This window comes from Giraffa tippelskirchi, chromosome 4 (genome assembly GCF_054371585.1).
Source record: "Giraffa tippelskirchi isolate mGirTip1 chromosome 4, T2T-mGirTip1v1.2.pri, whole genome shotgun sequence".
Classification (NCBI taxonomy): Eukaryota; Metazoa; Chordata; class Mammalia; order Artiodactyla; family Giraffidae; genus Giraffa; species Giraffa tippelskirchi.
The window spans coordinates 163,608,160-163,629,351 of record NC_137278.1 but is presented as its reverse complement, the minus strand read 5'-3'; the positions used below and the strand labels follow the sequence as shown (position 1 = coordinate 163,629,351).

Below are 21,192 nucleotides of genomic sequence, written 5' to 3'. Positions count from 1 at the left end.
CTGTATATACTCATCCCAATTGAATGATTCTCCCAGGTATCCATAACCTGCCAGAGGAGTTTCTGCTCTTCCTTTCCTATCTGTTCACCTACAGTTGAGCTACTGCAGATATGGTTTTAGACATTCTATCTGCATTTAAAATATTCCTTCCAACTAACATACAAACAATTAGAGAGGAGCCACTGCGGAATAAGGAAAAACAAGGTGTATAATTTAGTCCCAAGCAGAGAGAACTGGCTGCATGACCTGAAGACAGTCATTGCAGCTTTTGAGGTCTCCTCATTTGAGCAGCAGGTGATTGGACTGGATTAGCTCTGAAGTGTCTTGTGGCTCTGATGTTCTTTGATTCTTGGAGGTATCAACTGTCTCCAACTGGATGCACATCTTCCAGTCCCACACAAGATGGAGAGCAGACCCGTCCCAGTATTTGGGGAGGCGCATCAGGACAAGAGTTGGCCTCTCTCCGTGGGGGCTGGAGAAGGGAAGCAGCTGTAGCAACACTATCAGTTTCCTTCCTCTTCAGAAGAGAACAATCGAGCTCCTCCCGGGGGGAAGCCTTTTGGATTTTGACAGTGTGGGGTCTGTCTTATGACGGGAATGGAGGATTAGTGTAGAATGGGGTGCTTAGTGGCTGGGATTCTGAACACAGAATCAAAGATGGAAGGAAAGCCAAGAGGTCCTTAGGTCCAGTCCCCTGCTTCTATCTAAGCCTTCCAAGGCAGATGGTTGTCATCCTACATTTAAAGATCTCCAGAGCAGCTTCCCACAGCACACTGGATTGGCATGTTTCCCCCTTACAATCAAGAAATTCTTCCTGATGCTAAAGTGGAAACACTTTCAATGCAGCACAAGTCTGTTTACCCTTGTCTAGTCCTCAGTGGAGATGAGAAGGAATACTCTGTGTAATAATAACCCTTATTATACCTGGTGGTGAAGATTAAGTCACCTCTTAGTCTTTCCTTTTTTGGGCTGAATTTTCATTCTGTTTTCCACCTAGTTAATCATTTTTTTTTTTTACTCCTATTTGGATCCTTTCCAGATTCAAATGAGTCTTAAAATAGGAGAATGAAATCTGAGTTCCCACTCTAATTAAAACCTCAGCAATGCCAAGTTTTGTGGAAAGATTACTCTCCAGGCTTTCATTTCATAATTCTCGACGTACGTCCTCACTATATTACAGTTTTGTTGCTGAACTTTCTCACTCACTCAGAGTCCACAGCTATCTTGCCGTAGCACTTGTCTCTGCCACTGCCAATTGGAGCCCATTTGTGTTCACTTTAAACATCTTCCTGTTTTTAATGACCATCCCCTTCTAAACTATTAAAGGTCACTTTAAATTTTAATCCTACCTCCTAATGCTTGAGATGGAGAAGGAAATGGTAATCTTTCCTTGCCTTCATGCAATCTGAAAAACAGTCTAAGTATATTATTTCAGTCACTGAGAAAGGAATCTCAATTTATATCAATCCTATATGAATCTGAATATCACTCACTTCTCCCAATACCCACAAGCATGGTTTGAGCATGATAAGCAATGCAAACCACTTCTCTCCATTCATTTGATTCAACATCTTTTTGAGCCTTAATGAAAGGCACTGGGGATACAGCAGTGAACAAATCACAATTTCTCTATTCATTCAGTAGCATGTCCATACAGTGTATACCACCAAAACGTATTCATTAAGCTCGTACTGTTTGCAGGCCTACAGTGAGTGTTGAGGCTACAGCAGTGAACAGAATCTTATGGATCTTGCATTCCAGTGGGGGTGGGAAAGAAGGAGACAAGGTACAAGTCAAGCAATAAATAAACAGAACTCAATCAAATGTTGATAAATGTTTTGAACAAAACAATGGAATGATAGATGTCCAGATGGTGGCTATCTCCAGTGTGGTAGATTCCCCAAGGAGAAAGCTTCCCAAGGGGTGGGGGAGGCTCTGACATCTTACAATTTAGCAAGGATCTGCTATTCTGAACCAATCCCCCTTAGCAAACCAACCCTCTTTATAGTCTATTCTCCTAGACCCAGACTTCACTTTTGCTGGGATGTCAATGGCTGATAATGCATTGAAGTGAAGTGAAAGTCTCTCAGTCATGTCCAACTCTTTGCAACCCCATGGGTATAGTCCATGGAATTCTCTAAGCCAGAATACTGGAGTGGGTAGCCTTTCCCTTCTCCAGGGGATCTTCTCAACTCAAGGATTGAACCCAGGTCTCCCGCATTGCAGGCAGATTCTTTACCAGCTGAGCCACAAAGGAAGCCTGATAATGCATTATTCCTTAGTAAATTATTGATTAATTTAATTTATAGATAATGCATTATTCGTTAGTAAGTTATTGACATTTCCAAAGGACTCTTTCATGTGCTTTAATCAAAAGAAGTGATAAATAGAAAGAATTTCAGGATACAGTTGCCTTAGTTCCCTAGGAATTTGATAGACATTTCTGGAAAATGGGAGTCCAGTAGTCCATTAAATATAGGGAGAGTGGACTTCAGCACCATCAGATAGATTTCTTCACTATAGAATTTCTCACAAACTTGAACAGGCTGGTAAACTTTCCGACTCTCTAAAATGGGATAACATGTATAGCTGTTTCCTAAGCTTTTTGCGTGGCTCTTTGGTGAACACTGGGCTGAAGCGGGGTCTTATATCCTCTGGTGTCTTTTGACATTGACTGCAGCACTTGGTATATGCTCTGCAGGCCAGCTGGATGTTTGTGAAAGGTAAAATAGGAACATGACTGGCTTCTCTGCAAGCCTGGGCCTCTATTTCCCTACTTTCCTCAGATTATGGGACCTTTTGAGTGTCTGAATTTCCACTTTCCAGGAAGATCCACAAACACACATAATTACACACCATGCAGAGGATTCACAGGCCTCTTACCAAACTCACCTCTGGACTAGAGGATTTCTAAGGACCTGTTCGGTGCTAAAATTCTACTAAGTTTCTGCTCTCATGTTGACCTGTTGGTTCATGTTTCTTACTAACTTCTGAGTTTCTTGGGGCTAGACTAAGTGTTCTACCTCTTCCCAAGCTCCTTCAGCCTTGATGGAGTGCTCAGTACGCAAAGGATGCTAATAAGTAACAGCCAGGGAGGGTGGGGAGACCCCTCAACACAGAAGTACCAGCCAACCCTGGGGATACCCAATTGGCTTCCCAATTAGTGAATGAGGTCATTTTCCCTCTGATGTTTTCCAGAAATAGATCTGTGAAGAAGGCGTGCACTGAAATGACCTCGCAAGGCAATGGGAAGGAAGTGACTAGAAAGGGAATCATTAAAAACCCAACTTCTTCTTTAAAGGGAAATGGAAACAGGGACCTGGAGGAAGGTTATAATTGCCAAGCCAGCAGTGGCCCCTGCTTTCCTCCCCCTGCTCCTGATATGGATTTCCTGCCTGCGGGGCACCATTTGATTTAAAGCTATGGGAGCCTCACAGACGCTCTCATGAGAAGGGCTCAGCAAAGAAATAGAGCAGCATTTGTCCTCTTCCTGCCACTTCTGCATGGAAGCAGTTGGATTAATTAACCCTGTTTCCTCAGCAGGGTTGATCCTGACACTTGCCCAAGAAATGCTGATGCGTATGTGTTTCCTGACTGACAAATAACAAATTATGATTTTTCCTTTTTTGCAAAATTGGATGCCCTCTTGTAGATATAACCACCTGGTTCTGTATTTCCCTTGCACACTTCTTTGCCATGAGTTTTGAATGACCCATGAAAAGAGGTTTTGATGATGTGGTCCTGAGAGTGTGCCAAAAACCCACCCCACCTGTTTGGCTTCTCTGTATTAGCCTGGGAGGTTATAAAGGGTGAGGACATAGAAACAATAGATGTAGATCCTTGGGAAGTCCGTCGTCTAGAAATAAGTTTTACAATTGAGCAGACTGGCTTGAATACCCACCTGACAATTTGAAAGCGTAAAAATAAATTGAACCTGATCCTTAGAAAAGGCAGCTTTCCATATCAGAGGACGTCCTTGTGTTTCCAGCTTTCCACGTGGCCAGGGAATTTGTTAAGGCTCTAATTTCCCTCCCTGCAACCTGGCTTGTTGTCTTCAGGTGCTAGCTACAGTCAGAATGACACAGACTATGCAAATAAAAAAGGCAGGGAAGGGAAAAAGGTCAACATGTGTTTTTTGTTTCAGTGTAGTTTCTTACTTTGGAGGGTTATGATTTTTTTTTTTTCCTTCTTGCAGTAAAACTAGATCTGCTACTAGACTAACATATGGTTACTTTTATTAGCCAATTATCAAAAGAGATAGGAATTCTTTATGGAGTCTTGAAAGGGTAAGGGGTCCTTCTCTGGAAGTCAGTCCTCATTGGCCCTTTCCTCCTAACCAGCGCTCCACTACTTAGTCATATATTACATCCTTATGTTAGATGCCTGTATCCCACGGAGACCAGAGACACAAGGCAATCATCTGAGGACTTGGAAATACAGGTTTTCAGGCACCAGCTCACACTTTCTGATACACAAACTGAGGGTGACCCCAACCGTGTTGTTTTAACCAGAATTCTGGATGATACTGATAGATGCACAACCTGAGAAGCACTGATACTATCATGTGTAACTAGCCACCTCATGACGTCTGAGTCACCTTAGGCCCTGGAGGCTTCAAGAGTCCCCACAGGCATATGAACCTGAAGTTGATCTTTTCATGGGGATTAGGAGGCAGTTATGTGGGTGGAGAATGTTTACCATTTGAAATAAAACAGAAAATAAAGACTAATGTATAGATTAAGTGCTAGTTTGTGATGCACAAAACAACTGTTTTGCACTTTCAAAGAGGTTAGCGGGAATGAAACCCTCAGACAAGAGTTCTCTCAGGGGCTGGAAGGAAACTCCCTTGCCAGACTCAGACTCCAGCCACTCTGGGCAGTGGTCTTTCAACTGTTGAGGTCAGCATCTCTGCAGTATAGCTTCCTTTCAGGTTGTCATAGGAACCGGGGTCATGGAGGGCATGGTGACCTGTGACCCCATTTTCGTCTATTTTGTTCATGTCTTATCCTCAGGACTGAGAGCAGTGTCTAGAATATTCATGTTCAATGAACATTTGTGATGGAATGATTATAAGCAAAAGAAGAATAACATAGTAAAAGGAGTACAGATGTGGTCAAATCTGGAATTAGATGGGCTGTCAGGGGTATTACTCCCTGAAAGCAGGTTGAGAGACTCCAGGCTGGGCAGGACAAGGTATTCCAGAGAGGACCTGAGTTCAGAAGGATCATGAGAGCAGAGCCTATGCTATTTAGACCACAAACTCCTCCGCTCCCTACAAGGGTGTGATGCTGTCAGCAGCTGTGCTCCTGGGGATCCCTTCCCCCCACCCCAGAGAAGAAAACTCGTAGGTACTTGGTGATTTTGAAAACTGAGAAACAGGGTCTCTTGTCATCAATTTCATTTTTCCTGGTATTTCTTCTGCTTGTCAAACTTTTGGACACACTAGGAAACTGCAATTCAATTACTACACTAGTAATTGAAGACAGAAATTGGTTCTTTTATTCTAATTCACGGGATGTAGGTAAGATTCCTGTTTATGCTCCACCTGGATGCTCACTTTTCTAATCCTGGGGGAAAATCTGGATATAATTCTCTGCTTTGGTCCTTATGAGAAACTGTGGGCTTTCATCAAATTAGGATTGCCTGATAATATTATTTGGGAATTTATTCTTACAAATGTTCTAGAAGTAGAAAGTTATGTGCACAGAGACACTTATTGTTGCATTGGTTAAAATAGTGATAAAGCTGGACATAGCCTAAATGTCTAACAACAGGAAAATGGTTTAAAAAATAAATGGTGGCAAACCTACTCAAGAAAATATTCTTTGGCTTTAAAATTATAATTATAAAGATCATATAACAGTATGAAAAATGCCTACAATATAATGTTAAGTGAAAAAACACAAAAATACTACCTTGAATTTAGGCTGTGACTGTACCTGTGTCAAACTGATGCATGCCTCTGGGTGAGAACTAAAAAAAAATTAAAAATTATGATATTTGATTTGTTGGGATGACAAGAGTCTGGTTAACATTTCTCTTTTCAATTTCTGCTAAAGTTGTTATGACTTTGTGCAATTCAAGGGGATTGGAAACAAGATGGTCTGGCTGCATGACAGAGCTAACTGTCCCTTTTGAAAGTGGAAAGAATCGCTGTGTACTGGGTGAGATGTGAACACCCAGACATGCCTTAAACTGCAGGGCTGCCCAGACTCTTTTCTTGAGGGCAAAAGCCATGCATGACATTCCTTCTGGCACTCTCTGGAATACCTAGGCTAAACCTCTGTTTGCCGCATGAGCTCTAAACCTGGAGTTGGTGGGCTAATTTAGATACCCTTCCCCATATCCATCATGGATTTTAGCATTATGTGCCTTTGGGGTTCCCAGTAATGGTATCAGCTTCAGAAATTTTCCTCACCTGAGAATTCTCCCACTTTCAAGGTATCCCCAGTTGAGGTGAACTTGCTTGGTAACTTACTAGCTACGTAATTTGCGTCAAGTTACTTAACCTTGCTAAAACCTCAGTTTCCTCCTCTGTAAAACGGATATAGTAATAATGCCTACTCCATGCAAATGCTGTAAATGAAATAAGACAAGAAAAGCAATATTTACTATACAATTTTAATAGAAAGCATTCAACAAAGGGAAACTGTTGGTAAAATATTATTGCAAAGGCATCCATCTGTTCTAAATGTGAAAGAAATAAGCTTAAATGTAAAATGGACAGAAGAATGAAATGCCCCTTTCAATCTCCAGAGAAACTTGCGTTTAATGGAGAAGGTTCAAACCTCATTTTATTATACCTTTAGGTCTTACTATAGCTCCTTCTTTCTCACTAGCTAATCAATAGCCTCTAGGTTTTGGTGTTCTCAAGAGTTCTTGCACATGAAGGTGTTGTCTGCACCACTGTGTTTAAATCAAGGAAAGGAAGCTTAACTAAGCATCAAACCAGGTAGTATGGTCTGCATAGAAACTCTGACACTTGAAGAAATGCATCATTTCAGGCCAGATAGAAAGCTAGGAGAAAGAACTACAGTTGGTGATGCCACAGATGACTAACCCAGATGGGGGAGATGAGAAGGCTGGAAAGCCAAGAGCCACAGCCAAGGACAAGAGAGGAATTCGGTTTGAAACGAGAGTGTTAAGACATCAACAGCCTGGAAGAAGAAGTCCAGGGTGATTTGTGGCCTGTTGAGTACCAGGAAAAAAGATGTGGCAAAAGAAGACACAGATGTTCTGAAGAATGCAAGGAATTTATGATCGTTCATAGTCTGACCGCGGGAAATGCCTGTAGAGGGCAGATCTCAGTGGGCCGCGGGAGCACTGGTTCGTTGAGAAGATACAAGAAGACTAGGACTTCACAAGTACCTTTCTCAGGGTATCATCCTGAACCAGGAGCAAAGAAGGAGGAAGAGGAAGACAAGAAGTTGCTTGAGAAGAAAAATTAATAAATTTAGCAAGTCTTTAGAAGTAGATTAAAATACTTCTAAAGCAACAGCCCTCTTTTTCCTGTCACTCTTTCTTATGAAAATCACTGTCCAAGACTTGAACTGACATCTCAGCAATGAGGATGTTTGTAGCTCTCTCTACATTCTCTTATCAGAATCCCTGTTACTCAGAGTCAAAACGCTTCACTTCCCCCATCCCTATTACACAGAAGGTGCTGCAAGACCTTGACAATCATTTCTTCTCATCAACCTAAAGGTTTATACATGCAGTTATACAAATATTATACAAATAATGTTATACAAATAGGTATTTAGTTGACATTGTGGTGATTATGGAGACCATAACCATTAAGAGGTCACTGGATTTTATATTCTCCTTTCTCAGACATGTGAGAGGCTAGTTGTAGGGTTATAAGGAAGCAGGTACTTGCTTGAAGGCTGGAAAGAGAGAATAGAGGCTGCCCTGTTTGACAACTATGCATTTTGCTCCTGAACTTGGGCCCTGACTTTCTAATAGAGTTAGGTCAGAGCTAATCATGGTGGCTCAGTGGTAAAGAATCTGCCTGCCAATGCAGGAGACACAGGTTCGATCCTTGGGTTGAGAAGATCCCCTGGAGAAGGAAATGGCACCCCTACTCTAGTATTCTTTCCTGGGAGATCCCATGGCCAGAGGAGCCTGGAGGACTACAGTCCATGGGGTTGCAAAAAAGTCGGACATGACTTAGCGACTAAACAACAACAATCATGCCAAATATTAGCATCAGCAGTGCCTTCATGCAGGCTTCCCAAACCCAGACCTGAGCCAAAGTGAGCAGACAGAAGGCAAGTGTTGAGGGAAATAAAATATCCCACAAGCAGTTATCCTGGCCCAGTGTCCCTGCACAAAGGAGCCTCTGCAGCTGTAGGACACATCAGGCCTCATGTTGCTTGCTCCTAATGAGGCCAACTAATTCTGCAACCATGGACAGGTTTTGTGATAAATTGGAAAATGACTTCTGGGGCAATTGTCTCCAGTTCTCAGAAAGAAAATTCACAGAAGTGAGTGACTGGCTCAAAATCCAAGAGGCCATTGCCTCTGAGTGGGGTCCCAGAGTAGAGTGATGTGGTCATTCACAAGTGAGTTTGAGTATGTGAGAAAAAATAAAATTAAAAAGTTTGGTTTCTCCAGCCAAAATCACAACCTGAAAATGTTTTCCGTTAGTAAAGTAAATAAGAGAAGCAGAGATTTTTCTTGATTGATAATAATATTTGCTAAAAGCATTGAATGAGGTTTGGAGATAACAGACATGATATTGATCCCAGAAGAAGTAAAGATGAAAACAGGATTTAGCTTGGAGATGAGCCGCAACCTAGCCACACCTCTCTCTTTATTCATACTTCACTTGTTCAATTCAGAAAAATAATATTTGGGGGTAGGGAAGGAGATTGGGAGGAGTGGGGTGGCTAAAACTGAGTTCTGTGATTGTCAGATGACTAAGATACTTCTTAGTGGACCTTGAAGCCAACGTCAAGGACAGCTATCATATCCAAAGATATATGAACTTCTAAAATACAATAATTTGAGGAAAACTGTTGAAGTCTTAGTCATGTTTAAGCAAGTAAACATTAAGGAGGAGGGAAGAAAATTATAATAGCAAAATTCTATAGAAAAAAAAAAGAAATAAAGACTGGTAGGATGAGTCCAGATTTTAGCTGAAAGTTTCTGAGATAATATAGAAAGAAAGAAAGTGAAAGTGAAAGTCACTCAGTTGTGTCTGACTCTTTGTGAACCCATGGACTGTACAATCCATGGAGTTCTCCAGGACAGAATACTGGAGTGGGTAGCCTTTCCCTTCTCCAGGGGATCTTCCCAACCCAGGGATCTAACCCAGGTCTCCCTCATTGCACATGGATTCATTACCAGCTGAGTCATCAGGGAAGCCCAAGAATACTGGAGTGGGTAGTCTATCCCTTCTCTAGCAGATCTTCCTGACCCAAGAATCAAACCCAGGTTTCCTGCATTGCAGGCAGATTCTTTATCAGCTGAGCTACTAGGGAAGCCTCTAGATAGTATAATCACTCTCCAAAGGAAACATTCAGCTCAATCTTCATACTTGCTTGATATTCTGATGAATCATATTAATACTGTCACTTGCTTGAGAACTCCCTGTACAGGTTTCAAAATTTTAACTACCTCAACATTAGTTTATTTTATCAAAAAAAAAAAGTGTAGCATTTGTAGAACCATGTTTATAATGGTCCTCTTTTTATTTTGTCCTCTGGGCAGATGTTGGATACCAATGATAGAGATGATGACCTGTCTGGATTCCCATTCATGTTATCAGATAAAATAACATACAATTGTAGATGGAATTTTCTGTCCCCGCAGGAAGGAATTGAATATCACACAGAGGATTCATATACCATAGACAGACACTCAGGAAGCCAGTGAAATAAAGTGTTACCCATACTGAATACTAGGAAGTTCAGTGCTCTAGTCAACAATATTAACAACCCTTCTAGGACTTATCACTTACCTGTAGAAGATACAGCTTTGTGAAATGTTAAAAGACCATGTCCAGTGATTTCTAGAAAGACTTTTCTCATACTCATTCTGATTTCCAAGTGCCCACACAAGCGAGGCCACTTCATGCCTTAAAACCTTTAGGATCTCAGTTTTTGAGACGGAAACTGTTTCTGTTTCAACAGCTCCAGCAGATGACTCTCTTACTTTTCTTAGCCTCCTAATTCACACCTGTATCATGCCTTGATCTGGCTTCTGCAGTCTCCTTACATGGTCTTGTCCCCTTTCCTTACTCAAACCCATCTTCATATTGAACATTTCCTCTGTTTTCCGCCATCATACTCAATGCTGATCCCTACTTTTCTTAAATTAATCTGAAATATCAATCTTGTTATTGTCTAAAATTAAATCTGACAAAGAGGAAAGACCTAGTTCTTTCATCAAACTTTTCTTCAGTAGATTCTTCCCTATTATTAAGGAAAAGCAGGCTTCCCTCATAGCTCAGTTGGTAAAGAATCTGCCTGCAATACAGGTGACCCCAGTTCGATTTCCTGGGTTGGGAAGATCTGCTGGAAAGGGGATAGGCTACCCACGCCAGCATTCTTGGGCTTCCCTTGTGGCTCAGCTGGTAAAACAATCCACCTGCAATGTAAGCGACCTGGGTTCGATCCTAGGGTTGGGAAGATCCCCTGGAGAAGGGAAAGGCTACCCACTCCAGTATTCTGGCCTGGGGAATTCCATGGACTGTATAGTCCATGGGGTTGCAAAGAGTTGGACACGACTGAGACCTTCACTTTCAGGGCAAAACACTTATGTGCCATATATGCATTGCTGATTAAAAAGTGGGCCCCAGGGCCATCTAGATAATCCTTAGAGTCATGTTGTTAGGAGGAGTGCTTGATATTGCCCAGTACTTTGTCTACATGAGAAAACCGAGTCTCAGAGAATCTATGCGACTTGTGAGTTTGCACAAAAAATCTGCGGCTGGAAGCCAATGTTGTTTTCAGTATACCATATTGCCTGCTTTCTTATTTCCTCTCTGCATATGGTGCAGTGCTAGGTGCTATAGAAACACTCCCCAAGACTTTTCAATTCAGGAACAACGCTGTTGACACACCAGCATGAAAGGGACACCACATACAACCCAACTGGCACTGAAGTGCACACACTGCAGTTATTTATATCCTATAATGCTCTAACCACCTTTCCCTCTCTCTCTCCCTCCCTGCTTCTCTCCTGTGTTCAACCTGTCCCTGACTCTGGCTGTTGCTTCTCTGCAATGATGCCAAGGGCTGTCTCTGCTGCTGTGGAGGCCGTTTTCCAACAGCTCACTCCCTGATGCAGGCCCGGATGCCTCTCCCTGCAGGGCCTCTACCTCCCAACACTCTCCCTTCAGACATGCCAGACTGCCCTGGCAGCCGTCACTCCTTCACCTGCCATGCTGACCGTGTCACACCCACCCCTGGGAAAATCTCCAGATGTACCCTGAGCAAAACACAGAAGCCTGAGCAAGGAGACGGATGGGGCGTAGGGCCCCTGAGAACACAGGGCAAGTGCCAAGTTGAAAAGAAAAGAGAAATGATAGACTTTAGAGTGAAACTAAAAATAAAGAGAATGTGTTTTAATACCCCTTTGGCTGATTCATCTTCCTGTGGCACCAGAAAGAGGGGCGTTGCCCTCTATTCATGAATGCCTTATGTTTTGCCTTCGAGGCCTCTCTTCCCACATCTGAAAGGGTAAACTGACAATAACAGTGTAAGTATAGGAGATAATGCTGGTGGTGGCATGGCTACAATCTCCATGTCGGAGCCGGATTCATCTTACAATTTCCGTCACAGTCTTTCTCAAAAAAGTGAGATAACTCAGGTCCATATATGTGATTCCTCAACATCCCTTCTTATTCTTTCTCTTGTTTTGTCTGTTTTCATCTCATTCAGGCATGGGTCCAAGGTGGAGTAGTGATTAAGCGGGACTGGTGACATTGTATACTTGGTGGCTGCTTATTTCTAAAGCATGGTTGGCAGGAAAGGGAGCCTTAGATTTCAGTCATTTCAGAGAGAGAACTAAACTCTAATTCTTAGCCTACTATGAATTCTGCATAATATGAGCTTTGGCCCTAAAGTGCACCAGAGAGAAAAAGAATGTCAGTGATTGTTGATAGCAGAAGATGAGAAGATACAGAGGAAGAAGAGAAAAGAAAGAAGGGAGGAATACAAACATTGGGTGAAAGTGATTGGGGGGACTTCCCTGGTGGTCCAGTAGCTAAGACTCCCCAATGCCGGGAAGCCTGGATTCAATCTCTGGCCAGGGAATTAGATCCCACATGCCACAACTAAGACCCAGCCCAGCCAAATAAGTAAATTTGTAAAGGTGAAAAAAAAAAAAGAAAGTGATTGGAGAACTACTTCTGACCATGTATTTTGTCCACACCCATCCCATGCCTTGCAGCATTGTTTCGAAATAAGTAAATAGTTACTAATGCTGAAAAACCAATTATTTTAGTGAGTGGATTATTTGGGAGAAATCAAAGGTAACAAGAGTTCAAGATAAGCCCATATAGCTTGTTTGATTCAGTTGGAGGATCTGTTCTTGTAAAGTGCCTATTCCAGATTAAAACAATTCACTTTAATGGAGAACAGTCCTGTTTTACCTAGAAAAGCCATCTCTTAAGAAAACTTTGGAAAGACACATTTTTAAGAGGAAGAAAGGAGGAGCACACCTGCCCAGCTAGCCCTGTTGACCAACTCAACTCCATAACAATAGTAATTATAACAGCTAACATTTATGAGAATTCCTTAGTGGTCTCATAAATGTTAGCTGGTTAAGATTCTGTACTTCCAATGCAGTTCAATCCCTGATTTTACATGCTGTGTCCTGTGGCCATAAATAAATAAATGCAAATTAAAAAAACAATTGCTCTGGCTCAGTTCCTCATTTAAAAAAAAAAAAAAGGAACTAATAGAATTTATTGCATACCAGACATTTTACAAAACACTTTACATACATTCTCATTTAGCCTTCACAACAGTCTTTTTTACATAAGAGGATCTGAGTCTTAGAAGATTTGGTGCCTTGCCCAAGGTGAATGATGAATAAATGGCAGATTCCAGATCTGTCTGACTCCAAAACCTGTGCTTTTAGCCACATGTTGCCTCCTTCATTGGTATGACAGATGTCACGAGCGGATCATACTCAAATCCTGCAGTCTGTCCTAAATAATGAAAACTATGTAACTGGAAAATGGTAGCTAACTTACATAGCAGGCCCAACTGAAATAATTCAAACATAAAAATGACCTCCTGGCATTTGATTATCTTTTACCTTAGACATTGATAAACCAAACCATTCCCTTAGGACAACATTTCTGTCCAGCAAAGCATTTCTCTTGCCAAAGTATAATTTTGTTGGCTACATCTGTCTCCTCCAAGCCCTGGAATCAAACCTAAACTAGTAAATTCTGCTGACCTGGCAAGACGCTCGCCCTCCAGGGCATTGTCTCAGGCTAAAGTAATACATCACGTTGCTTCCCACTCTGTCGGCCCATTTCTCCAAAGAGCCCTAAAACAGTAATGTTTCTTCTTTGAATCTCTAGTTTTCTTGCCCATAGCCCTTAAGCTTTAGCTCCCTGGCCTTTGGGACACAGGCAGACTGAACAGCACTAGTTTCACACCTGCCTTTGAGTTGGGGCTTCCAAAAGAAAAGCAGATTTGGAGAAAGGAGCAGCCTCACTGAGCTCTGCTTCATTCTTTTTCTGCCCAGAAATACACAAACATTGACTTGATTGGGTAATGGGAAGACTTTGGTCTTTGGGGTTATGGGGATTTAGTAGCTGGGAATGAGTTGCTGAGTTGTGGGGGTGTTGGCAGGTCAAATAGGGCCACAATTCCTAGAAAAGACGACCTCGTCCAATTGAGAAGTAGTGGGACCAGCAAACACTGGCAATTAAAAATTAACACAGGCCAAAGTGAAATCAATGATGAAATTTGATAGGTTTTCAAGAAATGTTTATGACATGCCGTTCATAGAAAAGAGGACATTTTCTCAGTGTTCACTTTCATAAATGCCAAAGGCCGGTCCTAGTTGGAAAGACCTGCAGAAAAGGCAGAAATGTGCAGAGTCCACAAGCAACATATGAGGCAAGCAATAGGTATATATTTTTGAAAAATTTCTTCAAAAACAATACTAATTTTAAAATATTTTGACAATAGTCTTGATACTGACAGGTAATTAATTCCCCGATATGTGTTTGAGTATGTGTGTGTATAGACTCTTGCTATTCTAAATGCATTATGATGTGGATAGTCTTAACAGCAGTGAAGGCATCTTTCCATATCTTTACTAAGTACATGACCACATATATCTCAATATTTGTTTCAATTCAAGTGTAATTTCTGTAGAATTTTTAAAGGCAAATATTGACTCATCAAAAGGCTTTAATTTAAATTTAAATCCTATGAACTGAGGAAATATTGACCATTCAATGTATTTCAATTGGGATCTAGGTAATGGCCCTATCACAATTTTCCTTATATTAGGAATTCATGAAAGGAGTTGTTATCCCACATAAAGCCAAAAAACAGAAAAGACTGAGAAGTGAATCTCACATTTCCACACATGCAAATAAAATGCTAACATGGAGATAAATTTAAGATTACTCACATTTTACCCAACTTTCCTACTAGCATCCCACGCAGAATTATGTCAACTGGATGAATTTTTATTAGATAAGGTGGTTCCATGGAGCATTGTTGCCTAAGAAACTAATCATTCTGTGTTATTCTAAATTGTGTAAATTTAGAATTTTCTAAGTTTTAAAAACATCTAAAGGTTTTGGATAGATAGTTGGTATAGGAAATCTAACTGTCTAACTTCTACACATATTAACTGTAGTGTTTGATTGTGTGATCAAAGTTAAATGCAAATTTGTTTTTTATTAGTTAATAATCCATGTTATGTTTTCTACCAGACACATAAAGATGAATTTTCTAGAAATAGCCCTGAAAATACAACTTGAATCATCTTACTTCTTTTTTTAAAAAAATTTTTGGAGTATAGTTACTATATAATGTTGTTAGTTTCTGCTGTACAGCAAAGTGAGTCAGCTATATGTTATACATAAACCCCCTCCTTTTTGGATTTCCTTCCCATTTAGGTCACCACAGAGCACTGAGTAGAGTTATATAGTAGGTTCTCATTAGTTATCTGTTTTATACATAGTATCGATCATGTATATATCTTAATTCCAATCTCCTAATTCATCCCACCCCTGCTTTCTCCCTTGGTATACATAAGTTTGTCCTCTATATCTGTGTCTCTATTTCTGCCTTGTAAATAAGATCATCTATGCCAATCTTTTTCAGATTCCACATATATGCATTAATATACAATATTTGATTTTCTGATTTGCTTCACTCTGTATGTGAACTGTCTTACTTTTTTCCTGTTTTCAAAACACAATCAACTTTGCAACTTCCCTCTTTTAGCAATTTCTAGAGAACAGTTTTAGTCCCTGGAACTCAAAGAGTAACAAGTGTATGTCTTCAGAAGTGAATATTTCCCTATTTAGAAAATGTTTGCTTTTTTCATTATTTAAATACGGATTCTTCAAATCAATGTCTCTTCTTTCTAATGACATAGTTAAAATAATTAAAGGAAAACTTTCTCAATAACCAAGAGGGGAAGTTTTAAAGGAAATTAAAGTTGAGTACAATGTCCCAACTACATTCTCAGAAAGCTATAAGAAACACCAGTTTAAGTAGCACCAGTAAAGGCAGTACTGTTTTTTTACCAATGATGGATGACCAGAGTTCTTTGTTCTAGAAGTGATGACCCCAGTTTAATCTCAGTATTACCCCTTCTCCTTCAGAGATGGAGGGAAGCATCTTGCATCCATGACAAAATGTGACACTCAGCTAATTGGGATGGTTTTGATGATGCCACAATTCTGCCCCAAACCCTTATAACTAGCAAGTTTGCCCTGAAGATTATTGAATTACTCTCCTGACCATGCATTATTTAAAAGGAAGTGCTATAATTATAGGAGCCAGCTTGTTAATCATCGGAATTCTGTCTGTTGGCCAACTTTCAAGATAGAGTGGAGCACTGTGATGGTACTTTGTGTCAGCTTAAGGCGGACTCAGGCCTGGTTAGGTGGTAGCCAACTTGTCTGCTAAGCAGCCTTTGGTCTGCATGCTCTGGAGCATATCTACTGAAAAATAAATACATAAATATATAGATTTCCAAAGTCAGTACTTCATCAGCAAGGAAAATTCTGTGAAATTCTATACATACTTGTTCACTCTAACAGTTGAGGAAGTATATGGACCCTTCAAAATGTTGGCATAACAGAACTCTGGGAGTATACTTAGTTGTAGAAAGTATTTATTATCCCAGTCACCTGTCTTTTGTTATAGTATTGAGTACAGAAAAATGGTTTGAGCATCTTCAGGAACTCAAGTGACAAATAGGAAACAAATTTTAATCTTCTAACTCAGAAGATATTTGGACCTCTTTCTTGAAGACAATGTAAGTGGCTTCCAATCATACTGAATGTTTAGTTGGCCTTGAGTTTTCTCCATTTATTTACAAATTGCAGAATGTTTGGAATAGAAAGGACCATAGCAGTCAGACACTGTTCAATACGGGAATATGCTCCTAGGATCTCTAACAGGTGTTCATACAGCTTTTACATAACTGATTCCAGCAATGGGACATTCATTACCTTTAAAAGAAGTCAGTCCCACTTTTTAACACTTTTGAGTTCAAATTGTTAAACATTTTTTTCTTATATTAATCCAACATTTGTTTCCTGTTCACCTAACAATTCTGTCCCCTGGAGCACAATTATTGATAACAAGTGCTTAATGAGGAGTTTTTAAAGGTAAGAATTCCTTTAAAACAGTTCATTCCATCTCATTTAAAAATTGCCCATAATGACAATAGGTGCAATTTTGAGATCATTAAAAATCTCTATTTTTCTCAAAATTGATATTGTTACAAATTATTTTGCTGCTTTCCTGGAAAACCACATTGCATCAGGTTCCTAATTCTAGCCCATAGCAACAAATATCTTTATTTTGGTTCTGGAAAAATAAGAAATATGAGGCCTTTGAAGATAAAGAGAAAAACTTTGACCCTCTAACTCTGGCCTCTCAAGTGGGGAGAAATTTTGTTGTTGTTGTTATTAAATATCTTGATGTGGAACCAGAAATCAAGTCTATAAGATACTTCAAAGGATCAATTAAACTTTAAAAGGCAAGGTAAACACTTGTTATATTCATATATTTTCAGTGAAGTACAATTAGTCCATTGTAGACATTATGAATAGACAAAGCATCTTTCTAGGACTGCGGTGGCTAGAGATAACTGGTAGTTACATTTATGGCAAAATCCAAGTCTGTAATATTTCAACAATATTAAAAAACAGATATAGATATAAGGTAAACTTTCTTTTTAGAGCATTACAGAAGAGTCCTAAATTTCTCTGTTCCTAAATTCACTGATCTATGGACTAAAAAGCACAGCTATTTTATAGACTGAGCCATGTCAAACTCTGAGCCCATCTAAGAGGTGACAAACCAGATGCCTGGTGTGTGCTATTATTTTTTGCTGTGCTGATGATTACCTTCTGTCTCACAAGAGGAAATAGACCTGTGGTGAGTTTCATGCCTGTCGATAGTCACAAAGAAGGGAATATGCAATATACACAATGCTTAATGCTATTCTCAGATGAAGGTTAGAGTCTTCCTGCAGAACCTAGGAGCTCCAGAACCTATGGAGTGTCAGGAGGAAACAGAAGGGATGCTTAAAACAGAGGTGCTATGTGGGTCCTGGGATCACAGAGATTATCCTTCCCCATCTTCAACCCATAAGGATGAATTTTGAAATTAGTCATTTCTAAGTTAGCCAAGTTTGAAGGTTTCTGAAACCACTCCTGCCACCTTACCTCTAAGCCTCAAATTACCATTCCAAATTCAACAAGTGAATCTCAGTTATATCCCATTAAGAAATGTATTGTTTCAGCAAAAAGCAATTATTACCTGTGGTGGATGATGGGGACAGTTACCTCATGGTAGGCTGAGTCACCTTCCCCTCTCTCCCACCCCAAGAGAAAACCAAAGTGTATCAGCTACTCTCCACTGGCTGACCCCTTCAGCCTCTTGAAATGGCCACTGAGCTAAAAGTATGTAGAAATCCTTTGTGGATCACAAAGAACCTTGTAAGCCCATTTGTGTCTTTATAGTTCCAGGAAAATATTATATAAACAAGCAAAAAAACAACAACAACAGCAAAAAAGCATTGTTTACATTGCTCAAGGGACCAGATGAATCCTGGTTTGCCCCGGCTGGCAAGCAGAGGCAGAGAGTCTTCTGCACTGGGCAATCCTCCGATGGCAAATGAAAGCACCATTGAGGTTCCAACTGGGCACAGCGGCCCAGTCCCTTCCAAATCCCTCAACCATGAGGAGCCCACAGGGTTTGCCCTGAGCGAAAGCAGCAAACCCCACCCAGAGAGACCACAATTGAACCCTTGCTGAGTTTCTATCCCCAGCTGCCCTAAGAATGACAATAAACCTGTCTTAAAGGGAGGAGGCATCCTCACGTTCCAGTGCCAAGCATCAGGAACACATTTGGATTCTTAGAAGATTCCACGAATGGCTGGCCCCTTGGGCTGCAAGGCGGCCAAACTAGTTTGGTAGCAGGCCATGACCATGGGTCTGATCTCCTTCAACTAGAGAGTTCAAAATATATATGGGGATTTTGACTCTCAAAACTCCATCCTGAAGTACAGCATCATTATTACACGAGTGTAAGAATTTTTGTTTAAAATATAATGCTATCTTCTGTGTCAGGAATTCAGATTGAACATACATCACATTGACTAATTGGATCCTTCTGGGTCAATGGTTCACAAATTTTCTTCCATGAAGCCTGGACATCAGTGAAGAAGACTGAGGCCCTCTACCTCCCAAGGGAGGAAAGGGAGGCAGAAAAAGTCAAGATCCATGGCTTTCTTGCATAAGCCATGGCAGTTTCACTTTTGTCTGTTTTGTATACTGATGTATAAGTAAGATTTGGTGTAACAAAAGTCCTACTATGACAAAAAGTTTACAAAGAATTCAAGTACGTTTGTAATTTAGTTTCATATGAACTTGTTTTGTCCCCTTTTTAATTCTAGAGCCAAGGAAAGTGTGTCCAAGTCAAAACAAAACAAAATAGAATCAAACTAAAACCTACTTGCCAAGTAAAGAGGCCTAATTGATTTGCAAATATCAAAAGAAATTTGATTCATGGTGTTCCCTCTGGGCAATCAGAATCAAATGAAAGGTGGACGTTTAGTTCATTCTTAGTCTAGTGATTATTCTATAAGAAAACAGAGCTGATGGTTCTAGTCCCTGTAAGGTGATAGGAGAAGTCCTATCACACTGGTATTGTTATCAGTTCAAGTTCCAAAGCTTCTGGATGCAGTCAGTAGCAATGCTGTCTCTTCACAGACCTTATATGATCCTAGAAAGTGATGTTCAAAGCAAGCTAGCATATGTTTAGGATCCACTAGGTGTCAAGTGATGCACTTAGTACTTTTCATACAGTATGCCATGTAATCCTCAAGCGATCATTAGAAAGAACGTATTAACTCTCCTTTAAAAATGGGTAAACTGAGGCCCAGGAAACTTAAATGACTTGTCATTTGAGTATGTCATTCCCAACTCTGAGTCTAGGTTTCCACATCAGTTAAGTGATGAGACCTTCCCAGACTTAAAACCTCTTTGATTTTCAGTCTGATGTTATAATGGAAGCAGATAAGACAAAGAACAAACACTGGAGCCATCCTGTGTACAGAAACCATGCAGATTTGCTAAAAAGATTAAGAAAATGGAAAACACGATCTTTTAATTAATATTCCTAGTGGAATATTAAGCCAATTAAGCCAATATATAAGGAGGTGAGGTTTGGGCATAGGCAAGATCCTTGACTACAGGTGGCTAAGAATTTGAGGACAATTAATACAAATAAATGAGTGATGAATGAGCTATTGCCAATGCGAGTGGCACTGACTGCTGGAGACATACTGCAATCCGGAAAGATCTGGGAGGGTCAGGAGTTGTTGGAGGAGCTTCAAAAGAAGACTAACTTATAAAGGTGTGGGTTGACCTGGTGTGGGGAGAGGAGTTTTCAGGGGCTGGGTGTAGCGGTGAACACAGCGTATTATCCCACTCTAACGCTAGGCCTCTCTGTGTTTGATCTGAACAGACAAGCCCACGGGGTACGGCTCGAGCAGTCGGAGGGCGCCCCAGACAGGAATCGTGGATGAGTGCTGCTTCCGGAGCTGTGATCTGAGGAGGCTGGAGATGTACTGCGCGCCTCTCAAGCCCGCCAAGTCGGCCCGCTCAGTCCGCGCCCAGCGCCACACCGACATGCCCAAGGCTCAAAAGGTAAGCCTGCCAGGAGTGGCGGTGAGGGTCGGCCACCTTCGTGAGATCCGAGTTATGCGGCTGAGCCTGAGGCGACTTAGCAGCAGCAGCAGCCGAATAGTAATTCATACCCTCATAGACTTCTGGCTCATAGCGTCAAAAGAGCTCCATTCTCCCCTGAGAGGTTTACCTTTTCTGTCACTCCATATTGTAAATTCTCCCTTCCACTGCTGTGGCCCATCTGATCACCAGAAGATGGTAGAGAAGAGTGACTAAACCTGGGCTTTGGCATCAGACAAAACTGACATCCTAGCTTCGCCAGTCACCAGCTGAGAGCCGGCGGCCTAATAATGTAGCCTCCCAAGCCTTTGCTGATGAAACTATCAGTAAAGATGGGAGAGCAGTACCATTTACCTCATCAGGTCATTAATGTACATGCAGTGCTTTCCACACTCCTGCACAAAGTAACTGTCAGACAAGTGTTAAGTTCTGTCATAACTGTATGAACAAAGCCTGTGACCTTTCAAGTCCTGGTATTCTGTAAACATGCAAAGAAAAATAACACTCTAACATTGGAACTAATAGAAATTCACATTTAGTGGCAAACACAAAGAAAAAAATAGAAATTTCAGTTTGGCTCTAAGAACAGCAAGAAAATTCTAATGATCAAAATCTGCAGGTGTCTGTTACTAAGAGCTAGACTTGAAACAAATATTAGAGGTACTGTCTATGCCATCAAGAATATGTAAATCATCTGAGGCACATTGATCACTTGTTGAACCTTTGTTGAGTGAGTGAATGAATGGGTAAACAAATATATACAAGTGATT

General features: G+C 40.7%; 1 protein-coding gene across 7 annotated transcripts in view; it reads left to right on the top strand.

The window, feature by feature from the left end:
• The window catches only part of IGF1 (insulin like growth factor 1), a 79,213-nt gene that overhangs the window by 36,641 nt on the left and 21,380 nt on the right, over nt 1–21,192 (top strand). For all 7 annotated transcript variants that reach the window (XM_081595572.1, XM_081595571.1, XM_081595574.1 and 4 more), the window contains exon 3: nt 20,202–20,383. In XM_081595572.1, the coding sequence (XP_081451698.1) occupies nt 20,202–20,383 (182 nt within the window). The remainder of the gene's footprint in view (nt 1–20,201; nt 20,384–21,192) is intronic.